The sequence below is a fragment of the Toxoplasma gondii genome, chromosome XII (genome assembly GCF_000006565.2).
Source record: "Toxoplasma gondii ME49 chromosome XII, whole genome shotgun sequence".
Lineage (NCBI taxonomy): Eukaryota > Apicomplexa > Conoidasida > Eucoccidiorida > Sarcocystidae > Toxoplasma > Toxoplasma gondii.
The window spans coordinates 3366005-3382708 of record NC_031480.1 but is presented as its reverse complement, the minus strand read 5'-3'; the positions used below and the strand labels follow the sequence as shown (position 1 = coordinate 3382708).

Sequence of the window (16704 nt, the reverse complement as noted above, 5' to 3'; positions counted from 1 at the left end):
TGACGATGCTTTTTGGCTCTGCCGGAAACGCGAGCACCTTAAATCCACATAAGGCTGTTAAGCTGAACTCCACGTGGAATTTCCTGCAGCTAGCAGAACGGTTCGACAAATACCTCAACGGTGCATGTCAGTTACGGGTTCTACAGGTTTTCCGCTTTTTTGTATTTGCGTTGTCCATAGCCATGTGATGTGTTTGAGGAACGCTTCATGTAAAACCAGGAAACGTAAATCGTGCTGATCTTGGTACCAAATATAGTGCACCTGCTCTCCTCCCCAAAGCAAGTGCTCTCAACTTTTCAGAAAGATTGTTTCGAATTTTGTCTTTGCGGGTTCGTGAAAAACGCGATTTGTTATTTCCAAATCTAGACAGCAGGACGAATTATTCTTTTAAAGACAGTTCGTACCGGCTGAAATCTGATGGTGTTAATCCAGTTCAGTGGTCTTGGAAGTACACTTTTTGGCCAACGCTTTATTCTTTTCTGTCAGTCTTTCTCCTATGCCCGTGAGAAATACACGGCTGCTACACACCACCAGGCTCGAATTCTGGTATTCATTACATTTCGAGGGCTGCGGACGTCGCTCCCTTCACTAGGATCGTTTGTTGAGCGGAGACCTGGAAGGTGTTGACGCCTTGTTCTGATGCATCGCTTCGCGATCCGTAATAAGAGAGAATCTGTGGAGGCAACAACATACCCGGTCGTCGCAGGCGAGGCAGAAATTGATTTCTACCATTGAGGGTTCATTTTGTATGCCTTTTTACATTCCTGTATGCAACGATGAGTGAGACGGCAACAACAGAGTTCGACGGGTCCGTAGTGCATCCGGATTTGGAGTACGAGAGAAAAAGATGTTCATTCAGAATTCCGGATTTCACTTACGCACTGTATGGCCGAGAAGGTTTTGCGGTCCTTACGAAGCTCCGCTTAGCCCTTGCCCGAAATCCAGCCTTTGACCTGAGATACTTGTGGTCAGCAGATGGAACCACTCAACAGTACGTCCGGGGCTGTTGGTTGGCGGAGGAGGTTGTTAAGGTGATTCGACAGCTGGAGTTAATCGACCGTGATGACGCTATTGGTCCTCTACAAATCCTTGCCGGGGAAGATATGTTTGTGATGCTTCATCTGACAATGTTCCTTCCAACGCTAAAGAACATGTGCGATGAAGAACAGGTGAGGGCGCCACTGGATGACGAGCAGACGTTCTATTCGTAAACATGTGTAACTTGTACAGGAAACGGACACTTCGGATCATTCTCCTTGTTCGCTAATCTACGGATATGCGTACGTATATGATATTCTGTATCTATAAATACGGCGGCAGTGTATTCGACTATAGAAGCTCTTAGATTCGTAATTCGCAAGAGTAGGTGTATGGTTTAGGCAATGTGCCGTGAGCATGCTGGGACACTCATGTACAGAGAACACTGGAACTGCCCGAGGGCGACAGACACGTATGGCATCACACATAAGGAATGTCGCAGGTCGCTTCAGTGCTAACGAAGTCGATTACCTGCCGTTGATACGACATGACTGTATGACTGATTTGTTGTAAAGATCACGCGTGGCGACAGCGACCGAGACCTCCCTGGCACAAATGTGTTTCTACGGTGTGAACTGTATGAACCAGGAACAATGAGTCAAGGCAGTGTCTCAGTTATACTTGGCATTCACATATTTTGCCGAAGTCATTAATGGAATGAGGATGCTACTCGTATGCGCAGGTATTTCTATTGTGAGCGCTTGGCGATTGTCGTTGCATCTAAATCGTGTCTAGTCTACTTCACGCGTAACTACAGAAGTCCATCTCGCATGCATCAAGGAACACAACAGCATGTAGAGAAGGATTCATAGATACATTCTGCTTGAATGCATGATAGCTCCGACACGTTCGTGACTTCCTCGCGGAGTCGCTGCTTCTGGCGCTGGGGGTTCATGGCAAACGAACCAGATGCTAAGGAAATATGGCAGTAAACATTCAGATTCAGCGGCATCATCGACCATAAATGGAATGCTGGCCATGCAGTGGAATTTCCATGCCTTTTTCGTGGTGTCTTCCGGCTGCATCTCTACATGAGGACCGCTACCTAAACAGGTCCAAATTTAGCTTTCATGGTTTTTCTCAGGCACGTTACTGGGTTCCTCTAGCCGAGGATTTCCGGATTATTGGCACCTACTGTCAGACTGAGCTGGCTCACGGTTCGAACGTTTCGGGTTTAGAAACGACTGCAGATTTCGATGACAAGACTGATGAGTGGGTTCTTAATACTCCCTCCCTCCAGTCGACGAAATGGTGGCCTGGCGGACTGGCGAAATCGTGTACGCACTGCGTATGCATGGCCCGTCTTCGAATCCACGATAAAGACTACGGAGTACACCCTTTCATTCTTCAGGTTAGAGAGGATGCCGTGTCGCACGATGCATTCGGCAGCGTACCAGCCGTTGTGCTTCTGCCTGTATATAAGCACATGCTTCTGTCTGCGTAGAGGTGTTTGTTCATTTAATGAAGATGGAACTGCGACAAATTGACCAGCATAGCTCTTCTCTCCTGTGTCGTGTTGTAGATCATGGGTACTCCCTTATAAACGTGATTACAGCTCGACAGGTGTGAGTTTGACAGTCCATGTCGTCGCTGCTGTCATGTGTCAACTCACTCCTGTGTCCAGGTCCGAGATCTAAACACTCACGAAAGCTTGCCAGGTGTTAAGTTGTTTCACATCGGCAAAAAGCTTGGCTATAACAGCATGGATAATGGCGGCGTCCAGCTCCATAACGTGCGAATACCACGCCGAAACCTGCTAATGAAGTACTGCCATGTTGATAGACAGGGGACTTACAAACCTTTGGGAAGTAAGAAGCTCATGTACGGCACCATGACGTTCACACGGAAACAAATCATCATGGCTGCTGGACCGCAGCTCGCCAAGAGCGTCGTGATAGCAATTCGGTGAGAGACGGCGAACATGCTTTGAATCAGTAATGTCAGCTGGCTCTTTTAAGAGAGTCCCGCCTACACATATATTCTCAGTCAAATGCCTCTTTGATCGTCTATGGGTACGCAAAGTGACGCACGGCGTCGGAATCATCTTGCCCGTTCATCGGGAATTCTGGCTTGAGATATGTCCATGTATACAAACGTAAACAGTAGTCTACAACTCCTTGTGATTATATGTTGGAAAGCGTAACACGAATCGAATACGACCTCTCTGGAGAAAACCGTTGTCACGACAATGTCTTTTCGCGGCTACCAGGTACAGCGCCGTCAGGCGGCAGTTTCCGATGACCATGAAGAAGCACGAAACGAAGGACAGCAGTCGGGATGCAGAGGTTCAGATTTTGGATTACAGCACTCAACAGATCACCCTGTTTCCTCTCCTCGCTGCAGCTGTCGCGTACACTGTCACAGGAATATGGATGGATGCCTTCTACAACAGCTTCATCGTACGCCCATCCCCCAGATCCTAAAGCAGTTGCAAAAGTGATTCCACAGATATGCGTTCAGATGTGTTTCGGCTGCACCATTGTTTTCTTGTCACATCTTTCTCTGTCTCCCTATAACTTGCCCTCCTGTGGTCTGGTCTCTATGATCGTCTGCATCGATGATGCATACATTTGGCACTGTAATAGTCCTGTAAGTTCTGGAAATGTGGACATGTGCTCGATTCTGTAGAGCCGCTTGGTGTATGTCCTTTCATCGGATTTCTCGACTTCTTTTCTCTTATTCCGGGCGCCTGAGCTGTACTTTTAAGTTTAACGACGAAAAGGTCCTCTTGAAACTCTACAGAGTTCAACCCAGTACCAAGGGAGTTAGCCTTGTGAGATACTGTTTATATATCGTGCAAGCAATGTAGTGGAGTCCCTGTGAAGCTCGTAGCACCATTTTCCTCCTTTTCCTTCCGTTTTGTCTGCGCTGTGCCCTTCCAGGAAGACGCAAAGAAAGATGATTTCTCGAAACTTGAAGAAATCCATGCTGTGACGAGTTGCCTCAAAGCGATGATGTCTCTCTCCGTGGCCGACGGAATGGAAAAGTGCAGAAAGGCCTGTGGAGGTCACGGATTTCTGCTCGCCTCAGGCATCCCGATCCAATTCGTCAACTTCGTGCCTGTTGCCACATACGAGGTACGTACATAATTCGTAATTATACATATATGTTTGTACGAGTTACCCTTATTTTACGTTTGTCTTCGAGTTCTTTCTGCAACTTTGAGGAACAGTGTCTTGAAAGGAAGACGATGCAGCTTCCAAATGGTATGGCCGGCACGACTGACGAAGACACTCTGATACAAACACATGATGAGCTGCCCACGTTTGAGCTGTCTTATCTGCTGTTTTTCCTAGTGTTTGTATTGACACGCTTTCAAACTGTTTCGAGACGTTAACCCAGCTCACGTATTGAAATTGACGATGAACTATTGTTCCTAACTGAATCGTGTTTTGGGCTCCACACTGTCTCTCACAAATCATATGAGTGCTTGTACGACAATTGTACCAATGCATTAACAATTATGCTTTATAGCATTTCCTATGCTTTTCTATTTAGGGTGACAGGGTTGTCCTTTCGGTCCAGACCGCACGTGTGCTCTTGAAAATCGTCCAAAGGAAAATGATGAGTAGAGACCCGAAACACACGCTGGCGGGTACCACCCTCGAATACATTCATAATTTCGACCCCTTTGGAGATCATCAGCCTCCCGCTATTGAAAATACCCCTTGGTTCGATCCAGACTGGCTTATGGAGATCCACAGGAGAAGGTACGTTCGGGCCGTGGATGAGGTAAAACAGACAACACTGGCCCAGTTGAAGAAGGCGCTCGCGCTGCATGAAGAACCGCCAAGAGTTCCTCGGTGGCAGTGCTCTTACCAAGTATGACATGCATGCGGTTTGACCGCTGTTCACTCGTATTTGCATATGCAGGACAAAACGCGTTTAAGTGAAGCATTCAGTGCACACAGGTTCGAATAACAGGACCACTTATCCATTCATACTTGGATAAATTATGTATATATATATATATATATACATATGCATGCAGGTTTATATCTGTAGATGATTTTTGGTGTGTCTGCAGATCGTGTGGCTTGGTCTACAAGGCAGCGCAGCAGTATGCGGCGGAGACCAGCAGTGGAAAAGACATGATGGAAGCCCTTGACTTGGTCAAAGTGGAATTCACGCGTCTCGGTACGGCACATGCGCAGGTTCTTGTTTTGCATTTTTTTCTTGAGGCGGTGAAGCGTGTTGAGCTCGTGGAGGTGCGGGAAGTCTGGGTTGATTTATGGCTATGCCTCGCGCTGTCTTGGTGCGACGAGCACTTTGGCGAGTTTGTGATTACAAGAGCTCTCGGCCCTGATCATCACGACGGGCTGATGACTGCCTTCAAAACCATCCTCAGAAAAATCCGCCCGAACGCGGTTGCCATTGCGGATGCCTTTTGGATCCCAGACCAGTTGCTGAACTCTGCGCTAGGCAGGTGAGAACTGGTGATCATGCAACGCCGCACAAGTCCCCCACTGTGACATACTCGGACTCACCTGTTTTCCGCTGGCATTGTTCTACTCCTTTCACGTATTTCCGCGTGTTGATTAGTGCGTCTCATCGCACCAGCGTTTATCTGAGTTTTTGGCAGCTGCCACAGTCCAGAGAAAGTGCACATTCCCCACTTTGGTGCATTAGCTCGACACATGTGTGTATACAGGTACGATGGACGAGTGTACGAAGCGCTGATGGAATCGACGAAAATGGAGCCTTTAAATCGCTTGGATGTCCCTCCAGGGTACCTTGAGCATATTCAATACATTCTGCATCCGGAGCGAAAGAAAAGATCGTCTCCTGCTCACTCCAAGCTCTAGAGTCCGCAGCGTGAGGCCTAAGCCGACAAAGGTCCGTGGGCGTCCGCATGCAGCCACAGAAGAATGAAACAAACTAAATGTTTCTACGGGCGATTACTGTAGTTTCGCTTCAATAACTTTTCGCGTTGCGTTGAGATTCACGGAGAAAGCCTAGTTGACCTCTGCCGAGGGAACGTACATCTGAGAACCCCCGCGGAAATAAGTATGTATTGATGCATGCATACGCAGTGGCTCGAGCATGTATTAAGAAGTAAACGCTTACATATTTGCATGTGTGCGTGGCATTTATGTATATAATTGCTTGTCGCTTTTGTCCTTTTTTCACGAACTCTACCGGTTGAGTTAAAGAATTCGGCGTCGGTGAAAATGTTGCATTTATCCCTTATGCGTAAGCTTTTGCAGCCCACCAATGCAACAGAATATACGACTTCTTTCAGGGTCTGTGCAGGTTTTCGGCTGCCACCGAAGGACGTTTTTCGGCAACGAAATGAGGACAAAAATCTGTTTTCGTTGTGCGTTCGGCGACGCCTTTGCTGATAGAAATTGCAGCAGCTTTCCGTCTCTGAAGATCGGCATTTCTTGCTTCGTGTCACCCACCAGTGAGGACGCCAGCACAGGCACCTACCGACTTGTGCGTCTCGTATTTCAAAATGCTTCAGTGTAGAGACCTTGAATACGAAATGTGGTTTAGAAAATAGGGACGAAGGAACAGAAACTTCCACCGTCAAGAATGTTTCGTTGAACGCGAATATAAAACGTCGCACAGGAACTCCTACACGTGATCCTGAAGCATAAGCTCGAGTAATTGAACAGCTTGACAGACGGACGCTCTGCCCCGTCGCTGAGGAGTGCTGCCTTCTCCAGATCCACTCACTTGAACAATAGAATCTGCATGTATATATATTGACGCATATATTTAAGTGTGTAAATCACACAAGACACGTTTGGTATATATGGGTAGATATATACATAGGTAGGCATCTGCTCGTTAGAGTACCCAAGGGTCGGCGAAAGGTCCCCAGGACAAGGGTACACCTACCTACAATGCACGCGTGTACTTTCTGTACATATGGTTGCATTACAGCAAGCAAACGATTATCGACATGCACTCACAATCTAGACGGATGCTGAGAATGGCCCATAACTTCGCTGAAGCTTGCTGTCGCTACACACGTGGTTTCATATTTTGATTCTCGGCAGTTCGTCCTCCTCTGTGTTAGGAACCCCAGTCTCTAGGCATACCAGTATTCTTTCACTCTGCTTCAGTCTTGTAATCCCAGACAGGTTCTGTCTAGTCCTGCAGGAACACGAACGTTATCCCGAGACGTCACACGTTGTCGGCATTAATTTAACAACCGTTTTTCGACAGAGTTCTTCCCCGCAAACGTAACGCCTTGAACTTGAAATTTCCCTCTCATAAATGAACCAAATACGCCAGTGCTTCGGGTCGCGTTCAACAGTCTAGAGCGCCCAAAGGGAGGTTTAGCCAGACAAGCTGTACATACGCCCCGAGGGTCGTGACTTTTCTTATCGCAGACCACTTGCTCTCTCAAGCTCCGTCCGCCACACCCTGGACTGTTCACTTTCGCGAGATGCCGGCGTCGAGATCGCCCGCCCAACGCGCCCTTCTGAAAGAAAAGACACAATGCAGGAAACTGACGAGAGAAACAATCAGGCGGAATAGATTCAGCCTCACTGACATTTACTGGCTTTGCTTCCTGGACCCGGTGACTTTGCACCACTAAAAAAAAGAAAAATGACATTTTGAGCTACGATTGACCACGGCGCGGTTTCCCTCAAGTCAGGCAGAAGGCGGCTGACTGTTCTGATTGAACCAGTCGTAGACAATGACGCTTACATCGTTCACCATTGGTGGTTCTAGGTGTACGAACATCATTTCTCTATGTCAGGCTTTTTCCTGGCGTTACCCGATACGAAATAGTCACGTATATATACCTACAGCAACGAGAATGGACTAGTAAATGGAGTCACGTTTTCATGTGTACGTGGCCAATCACAGCCAGACACAAGCAGTCAGGAGGTGGCTGCGTCCATATCGAAGTAGTCAATATTCCCTAAGAGACTCCTGTTAGTCTGGAGACAGAACTTTCCTCGTCTCTGTTTTTCTTCAATGAACAGACAAAACAGCCGCGTCAACGGGATTTCTGCAAGAATGACTGCGTAGCTGGAGAGATATTACACCGTTTGACGCGTGTTGGGGAGAAATATAACCGGACTAATAAGGGCGTACAACTAAACTTGGAAGTCTCTTCTTGAATCGTGTATGACGAAGTGATGAAGAGTACGCGTGCAGCCTACAACGGAATAATGCATAGTACCGTAGCAGGGGTCCAACACTAAGTGTTGTCGGCTTACACAAGGAACTCCCGCAGTCAAGCTCTCAGGTCGATAGGGTTGGAGAGACCCCCATTTCCTTCTTTCATCTCGACGAAGAGACGTCGAAGGCGTTAACTCGTTTTTCAGGTTTTCATTGGAGCTGCAGTCCGACGCATCCGAGCTCTCTCGAACTGTTTCTCGGTCACTCTCGCAGCTGTCGCCGTCGACGTCCAGCTCTTCAGGGTCCACTCTTTTAGATCTCTCTGTTCCATCGTGTCTACCGCTACTAACAGCTTCCTCGAGGCGAGACTCCCTCGTTGATGCGGCAGTTTTCTCGACGCCTGATTCCGCACCCGTCCGTCTCTCTTGTCCGCTTTCTCCGGGTATACGAACACCTGACGAATTTTCTGCATTCCCTCCCTCCCAGCCGGCGCCTCGCGAGTTGTCCCTGGAACGCGGCCGCTGAGGCGTCTGTACAGCTGAGGTCGGAAGGGAGCCGTCTAGGCATCGATCGAAGAACGCGCTGGACTCGTGTTCTGTGTCACGGAGCTCTCTCTCCCGGGATCGCAGTTTCTCGACGCTCGAAGGAGAGAGCAGGAAGTGCGCAATGAAGGAAGGAACGCTGTTGTTGGTCTGCTTGCTTGTCGCCGGGGTCAGGCGACGGTCGCAAGAAGACAGGCTTCCGATCTCTTCGTTGCCGCGAGGGGGGTCGCGCTCAGACGCCGCATGCGTAGACGTTTGCGTGTTGCGCGGCAGCGGCAAAGATGCACAGGGGAACGACGTAGTCTGTAAGGGAGCACTAGGTGCCGAGCACGACACAGAAGAGACCGAAGTGAAGTTCGATCCAAACGGAAGTGGCGAGGGCGCAGAGGGGGACGGAGCCGAAGAGGCAAAGGAACAGCTTGAAGATGAAGAAGGCCCCAGAGGCCCGGACGACGAGGCGGATGAGACAGGGGAGACATGACGGTCTCTGTCCACGACGTTCGATGCAGAAGGAGACCCGGAGACGACTGGGTGCGCGTCGAATGACGAACAGAACACGCGTACGCGTCCTTTTTCCAGACTCTCAGGAGTTTCAAATAGCGACGCCAGCTCGCTGTCAAGTTGCGTCTCTTCTTCTTCTCCCTCGAGCTCTTCTTCGTCTGCATCCCTAGGCACGACCTGCACCTCGAGCTCCATCAACTGCTGTCTCCGTTGTCTCCTACCCCGCCAACCTTCCTCTTCTGGCTTCTCTGCCTCGGCTTCGTCTTCCACTTGGTGGATGAGCAGAGATGCCGGTCTGCTCGCTTGCGCGGGTCTGGCCCCGGCGCGGCTTTCGTTCTCTGGTAAGAACTGTCTCCTGTCCCCAAAGACTCGCCTTTTCACAGAGAGGCATCCGGTTTCTCCAGCGTCGTCGACTTCCTCTCGTCTTCGCTTCCGCCAAGAGGTTTCGGCCTCCTCGGTTCCCCAGTGTCGTCGCCCCACAACCCATGTCTCGTTTTCTCTTCCTCTCGACTTTTCCCTGTACTCTCTCGCCTCGTCTTGCCTGGCTGCAGAAGGCGCTTCGCTTCCTCGCCGCCTCGCGCCTCCCTCTGCTTCACATATGCCTGTTTCCTTCTCTCGCTTTCCTCCCTTCTTCGCAATCCCCGCCTTCTCTCCCATTCTTTTGTTCTCACCCTCGGCTTCGCTGTCTTCTTTGCGCGCATCCGCAGCCCCTGCGTTACCGTCGGTCCCCTGCGGCTTTGCCGGGTCCTTCAGAGAGGGCCTCTGTCCCCCGTTTGCTTCCAGACTCGCTGCCGCAAAGGTCCGCGAATCGGCGCGGCCGCCGGGCAGTCGGCGAGAGAGGAGCGCAGGCGCACGCGAGAGACGCAACTGCGGCCTTGAAGACGCACCAGAAACGTGTGCGTTCTCTCGCCTTTCCTCGCTCTGCCTCTCCGACCTTTGTGCTGGACCTAGTGAAGAAGAACCGACCGATAATGAAGAAGAAGAGGAAGAAGAGGAAGAAGAAGAGGCAGACGCGGAGGGAGAAGGTGAAGACGAGGACGAGGAAGAAGACGAAGATGGCAGAGGATACGCATCGCATTTGTCTCGTGCTTCCCCGTCTTTCTCTTGCCTGTTGATAGTAAAAGAGGAACTCGCCTCCTCGCGTCTCCGCTCGCTTGGAGCGCCGTCGCGAGGCAGCTCCGCAAGCGCCGAGGCGCTGAGCTTCCGCCGAAGAAGAAAGCTGGGGAATGAAGAGACCAAAAGAAGAAGAAAGGAAACCCTTTTAAACGAGAAGGTGCCGCGCATACAACGACTGGAACAAAGCGCAACGGACCGAGGGTGAACCGCCGATTTTGCGAGAGACAGGACACAAACACACCGGAAAAGAGTCTGACGAAGCGACACATACGCAGGAGGGGGGACGAGATGAGAGAAATGGACGACGAAGAGAGATGGGAGGAGAGCAGGGAACGAGGAGCAACTAGCGAGAGAGACAGAGCAGGCCTCTGAAGTAAAGCGAGGCCGAAGGAAAACAGTTTTCATCGTCTGAAGGTCAGAGGCAAAGAAACGAAGAACAGCGACAACGAGGAACTCATGTAAGCCTGTGGATGGTCACCGAAACTACGTGGAGGTGCTGAAGCAAGCGCGGCACTGGAGCTCTTGACACTCTCAGACTCTAAAACTCGCTTTCTTTGACGCAGAGACACAGACAGAAAAAAGGGCCTGTGCGAGTCCGTCGGGTTCAAGACGCACTTTTCTTTTTTCAGTTTCTTCAGTTCCGCGGTACGCACGGCCTTCGACCTGAGTGCAAGCATTGCAAGAAAAGACGAAGCGTCGATGTGCAAAGAGAACACTAGAAAGAAAGGAGACAGAAAAAGCGCGTCGACGCAGAACATGTACAGACCAGAGACAGAGCCAACAAGACGGAGAACATATCAACACATCGAGAACGTTGACGCAGAGAAGAGCAGACAGAAAAAGTGGAGAACATGTTGCTTTTTACGAAGGCGAAAAACAGGGGAACAACTGAGGAAGAACCCGTGTGCCACTCTTGCAGAATCTCGCCCTTTCCACCAGCTAGTGAGGATGCTGCAGACACACCAGCAGAGAGCCGCATTTGTTCTCATCAGTCGTTCTAGATCAACTGTTCTTGTAGGTTTGAAAAACGCCGAAGCTCGGCGCGTCATTTTTGTCTCCCCATTCGCTTTCCCGTCGTCTTCCGCCTATCTGGATGTCTTAGTTACCTTTTGAGGAACTCGACAAGAGGCATAATACGGGCGAGCTTCTCATCGGAAGTCTGCAGGCGAAAGGAGCGTCAGTTCAGGAGAGTCTCTCGCGCACGTTTAAACCAACAGGCGGTGGGACAAGTTCGACTTCTCTCTCGTTGTTTGCCCTTCCTCAGAATCGCCTCCTACACGCCTGCCCTCTCACTCTCTTCGGTTTTTCGTGGTGTCTTCTGCTTCGACTATGTCTCTAAATGAGTTTATGTGTTTCGCTATCTTTCTCCAACTCGGTTCCGACCCCTCCCACAGCTTCCTGTCGAGTTTTACCCCATTCATTCCTGTTGTTTCACCATTCCTTTCCAGCGATGCTGGCTCCCTTTCGCTGTCCGTCCTCTGTACGCCTCTGCGCCCTCGCAGCTGCTGTCTCTCTCCCGCCCTCGCCATTACTGTGTCTCTCTCGCGTTCTCTCCCGACCTCTCCTTCAGCTTCGCCGAGCCGCCTTTTCGGCCAACCTCGCTGCTTCTCTTCTGTCTTCCAGTCTGTCTGTTTCGCTTTTCGCTGCTTGTCGTTTGCTGTCTCCTCTGGCCTTCCCTTCCCGCTTCTCCCCTGTTTTTCCATCTTCAATTCGTTTGCCCTCCTTCCCGCGTCCGCGCATCTTTCTCTGTCTCGTCCGCCTTTCCATCCTCCCTTGCGGAGAACAGACTCGCGTGTACCAGGCCGGGGAGCCGTCGAATTTTGTCGAGAAGGGTCGCGCCTTCGAGTCGGTCTTCTTTTCTGAAGAGACAGAAACGCGAAGCAAACAGAGGAAACCGGGGACTTCCACAGGCATGACCGCACAGCGAGGACAGAGGCTAGAACAGGAAGAACGTGGTGTCGAGACGCCGCAGTCAGAAAGGCCTTGTGGGTTGCCGGAGCTCCCCGCTGTCGTTGACGGACCGCGAGGAGAGTAAGTGGTCGATCTTCCGCGCTTTGTTAAGAAGCGGAGCGAGAATTTCACGACACCCTCCAGCGACTCTTCGGCGAACGGACTTACACAACTGTTGCGAGAAACTGAAGACTTTGACATTTCTTGGTGAGCTTGTGGTACTTTTCTTCCAACACGCGGCGATTCTCCTCGTACGTGCGACATGCGTTCTGTCGAGTTTCTTCCTCGCGAAGCCGCGCCTCCTCGAGTGTCTGTACACGGGAAGCGAGTTTCGCTCTCTGCTCTTCCTCAGCGCGAAGCTGGCGCACGAGTTCTTCTTCTCGCGCCTGTCGACAGACAAAGAGAGACAACGCAAAACGGCACTGCACCGTAGGAGGTTCAAAAGCCGGCTAGACGCCAGTCAACCTCGCGGACTGTACGTTTCCATGACACCCCGTTGAAAGCAGAGGATTGATCTCCTGGGGCTCGGGCCAGACCCGGAAACAAAGGCCTTCACGATGAAAACCAATCGTCCACCTCACAGCTACTCTCCAGAAGCAGTACAGTTGTTGCAAGTGAAAAGAGACAAATCCGCCTCTAGGGCACTCCGTTTTCCGGCGTTGCTTCGCCTTCTTTTGGTGAAAACAGACAGCGACATTTACCTCATGGGCCTCGAGTGCTGCAGCGTGAGCCATCGCTTCTTCTCGCGCAGCCTCCTTCTCTCGCCGTTCCTCCCTCAGCTCCTGAGAAGCAAGTGGAGAACAAGAGACAAGAAATGTGGAGAAGGCGTAAGGAACAAAACGGAGAAGCGAAGTGAGGAAGCAGACAGAAGCGACAGAGAACACAAACGGCGACGCGAAGAGGAGCGAAGACAGAAGAGCGAGAGTGAACGTCGCAGAACTTGAGGGAGAGAACACCCCACACACATCGAAAGAGAACGAAAACAGAGAGGCGCAAGGAAGGACATGTGGAGACACAGGAGCAGCGAAAACGAAGGCTCGAGAGAGAACAGGGAAGAGGTGAAATCGAGAAGGACGCGGGAACCAGCGCAGGGACGAAGGAGGTGAGCTACGCGTGCGTGAGGCAGAAGAGAAGAAGAGAGCAACGGAGGCAAGTGAGGAGCAAGGGGAGAGAACAGACAGCATAAGAGATCTCGAGTGAAAGGACAGGACGTCATAGAAAAACAAAAAGGCAGAGAGGACTTTCAGACGCAAAGGCGTCAGCCGCATGTGCACAGACGAAAGGCAGGCATGTCCCTTCAGCAACAGAATTACCAGCTCGAGTCTGCGCAGTCTGGTCTCCGGATTCTCGTCAGCGGCATCTGAAGTTGCACAGAGCACGATGGAAGCAAACCACGAAGCAGCAAGAAAAGAAAATGAAGTCCGCAGAGAGGCGAGACCCCGACGGTACATCGAGAACGCGTCTGAGCGAACGAGCGTCTGGCGAGTTGCTAGAGAGCGAACAAGGATCAGAGGGAGAACAAGGACAGCAGAGAGAATAACGCGAACAGAGAGGAGAAGGACGTCAGAGAGATCACAGTAGCGCCAGAGAGACAGAGAACAGCGGAAGTCAGAAGGTCAGAAGAAGCTCGAGGGAAAGCAGGCAAGTCGCACTGGAACGTGAGGTGGACTGCTCTTACTCGAGGAAGAGGAGAGAGAAGAGACACGAGCGGCAAGGTCAGGAAGATCGAAATGCAGAGAGAGAATGTAACGCCGGGACGCATACTCCTTTGCACAGTACGGACATGTCGGCTTCTGCGAGCGCCCGCCTCGCTGCTTGAACCACTCTTCGATGCTGCAGTCGCACAGGAAGACCCGTCAGAGAAAAAGGCAAAAGGCCGCAGGAAAAGGCATGCAGAAAACACGGGAAAAGAGGCGAAGGCAGCGACCCGCGAGAGGCGCTGCAGAAGCAAACCGCAGCGGAAACGGAGAGCGTGAAGACCAAGAATGAGCAACAGTGCGGGACGAGAGAGAACAAGAGAAAGTAGAGAGAACAAGGGGAAGCAGAGAGAACAAGAGAAAGTAGAGAGAACAAGGGAAAGTAGAGAGAACAAGAGAAAGTAGAGAGAACAAGAGAAAGCAGAGAGAACAACAGAAAGTAGAGAGAACAAGGGGAAGCAGAGAGAACAAGAGAAAGTAGAGAGAACAAGAGAAAGTAGAGAGAACAAGGGAAAGTAGAGAGAACAAGCGAAAGTAGAGAGAACAAGCGAAAGTAGAGAGAACAAGAGAAAGTAGAGAGAACAAGGAGGAGAACAGAGATGCCAACAACAGGGCGAGACGGGAAACGTAAGCAAGTGTGGCGACGTCCAGCGTTGCACAGCGATCACCTGCAAACGCCCGTTTCCACGTCGGATCGAGAAGACGCTGCATCTCGACGTTCTCCGTACCCTTTTTTCTCCAAGCCAAGAACCTTGCGCGTCCCATCACCACAGTGTTTCATCCTGTCTCTCTACACATAAATATATATATATATATATATATACATATATATACACATATATAAATACATATATAAATATATATATATATATATATGCATATGTATATATATATATATATATATATGTACATATGTAGGTGTATATGAATATATACACGTAGAATCTTCTCTTGCGTTGTCGCCTTCCTCCTCGACAGTAGGTCGTCGAGTAAAAGCTTGTGCGTGCATCTGACCAGGCAGACAGTAAGGATCGTTGGTACACACACACACAGTTGTCTGGTTGCAATCACAGATGCTTGCTTTTGCGTGTCTTGCATTTCTCTCCATGTCTTCGTTTCTTCCTCTCACTCTCCGTTCTCTTTTTCCCTCCTTCTCCTTCTTGTTTGTTGCTCCCTGTCGTTCTCTCCCTCTGTTGCCGTTTTTCGGTCCCCCTCTCGCATCCCCCCTTGCGTTCCTTCCCGCTGTCTTGCGTCTCACCAGAGAAGGTGGAAAGTGTGTCCACAGCCCATGAGGGCGGCGACATTTTTGGAGAGGGCAAGGAAGCAGATGGGGCATCTCGACCCCCCGCGTAAAATCCACTCTTCTTCCTCTTCCTCGCGTTTCTGACTCGGCCGCTTCGCAGAACGTTGCTCCTTTCGGTCTGGTGCCGCTGAAGGCGGCGAGTCGTCGTCGACGACAATCATTTCCTGTAAGTCCTCAAAGAGCCGCGCACACTTCGCGCTCTGCCCTCAGCTGTCTAGACAACTAAGCGTACGCGGAACCGCCGCCCGCTCCCAGCCTCAAGACTGCATGCGCTGCCATCGGCTCGGGGCCTTGCTCGGGGCTTCGTACGCTCGAAGGAAATGGACTTCCAAGGGAACACCCCGCGAGAGCGCAAAGGCCTCACAGAGACATCAGACGAAACGCGTGAGCCTCTTTTAAAGAGAAAGCCTTCCAGAAAAACGGCGCCTTGATCCTGCCGCGCGACGAAGGAAGAGCAGACAGGCGAGCCGCAAACGAAAAGGACGAAACTGAGAAAATCCAGAGCGGAACGTACGCACAAGAAGAGAAGACATGTGTGGGGTCTCCAGAAGCAGAGCACAGAAGAGAAGCAGAGCACGAAGTTGAGGCGGAGGGCGGAGAAGACGAGGAGGGAGGGGAAGAGCAACCACAGACGCGATTGGTGGAAGGAAAGAGAGAGTGGAAGCCTAGCCTGTATCTTGAGCAGAGGCTGGAGAGTCGCTCACAGATGCTGTACCTTGGACGACCTGGCGGCTCCGCGAAGCAGAACTGCGTAACTCGAACAGAGTAAACAGAGACAGAGACTCAGAGCGGAGCGAAGCAGAGCAAGGGAGAGACAGCACGAAGTCGAGGAGTCGCCAGCGAAGCCAAGATGACAAGAACTGAGAGCAGCACAAAGGACGAGACGACGCGACTCGGTGTTTCACCAGCGCACCTCAAAACACAGGAGAGCAACGGAGACACGACCCAAGCGATCTGGACATGGGACTTCGCATTGAATCAGTAGTGGCTTGCATTCACACATAAATACAGGGTCGAAAGAGACAGGCGAGAATTCGTTGTGTGTCTTTCTGAAGTACACATGCCGTGGAGAGTTTCCTTCTTTTCTCGCGATTTTCGGCAGCACACAGGACAAGGCAAGCAGCTTTGCCCTCCGGCGTTTTTGTTGATGTTCGTCTCGACTCGCGAAACTGGAGAAAGACTGGAAGTCGAGGTCAAAGCAGAACGGAAGGAGTTGCACTCTTTCTCAGTCGCGGACTGCTGGGGGGGGGGGTGGCGACCGAGCAGACACACAAGGCAAGGCAACCCGAGAGAGTGGAGAAGAAGAGAACGGATAAGGGTTTTGCTTTTTCTCTGGCGTTTTCTTTCGCGTGTGTCCCCCAGAAAAGGGTCCTTTCTCTCCTGGGAGGCGACCCAAAAAAAGAGAACTCCGTTCTTTCCTCGGACATGAGGGCATGAAGCTATATTGCCGTGGCGAGGAGAAAACCATCCTTCC

At 50.9% G+C, this 16704-nt stretch overlaps 2 protein-coding genes across 2 annotated transcripts; one reads left to right on the top strand and one right to left on the bottom strand.

Moving 5' to 3' along the window:
* Nucleotides 1-172: 172 nt before the first annotated feature.
* On the top strand, nt 173-6550 carry TGME49_247500 (acyl-CoA dehydrogenase, middle domain-containing protein). The gene is made up of 8 exons (XM_002367076.2): nt 173-1169; nt 2123-2389; nt 2663-2943; nt 3248-3437; nt 3921-4115; nt 4537-4748; nt 5066-5464; nt 5690-6550. The coding sequence occupies exons 1-8, from the start codon at nt 777-779 to the stop codon at nt 5841-5843; spliced, it is 2091 nt and encodes a 696-aa protein (XP_002367117.1). The 5' UTR covers nt 173-776; the 3' UTR covers nt 5844-6550.
* Nucleotides 6125-16704, bottom strand: TGME49_247485 (zinc finger, C3HC4 type (RING finger) domain-containing protein). The gene is made up of 10 exons (XM_018780826.1): nt 15186-16704; nt 13909-14063; nt 13544-13590; nt 12932-13012; nt 12399-12616; nt 12079-12139; nt 11387-11439; nt 10896-10943; nt 8220-10383; nt 6125-7471 (listed from the first exon to the last, which is right to left on the bottom strand). The coding sequence occupies exons 1-10, from the start codon at nt 15389-15391 to the stop codon at nt 7187-7189; spliced, it is 3318 nt and encodes a 1105-aa protein (XP_018634964.1). The 5' UTR covers nt 15392-16704; the 3' UTR covers nt 6125-7186.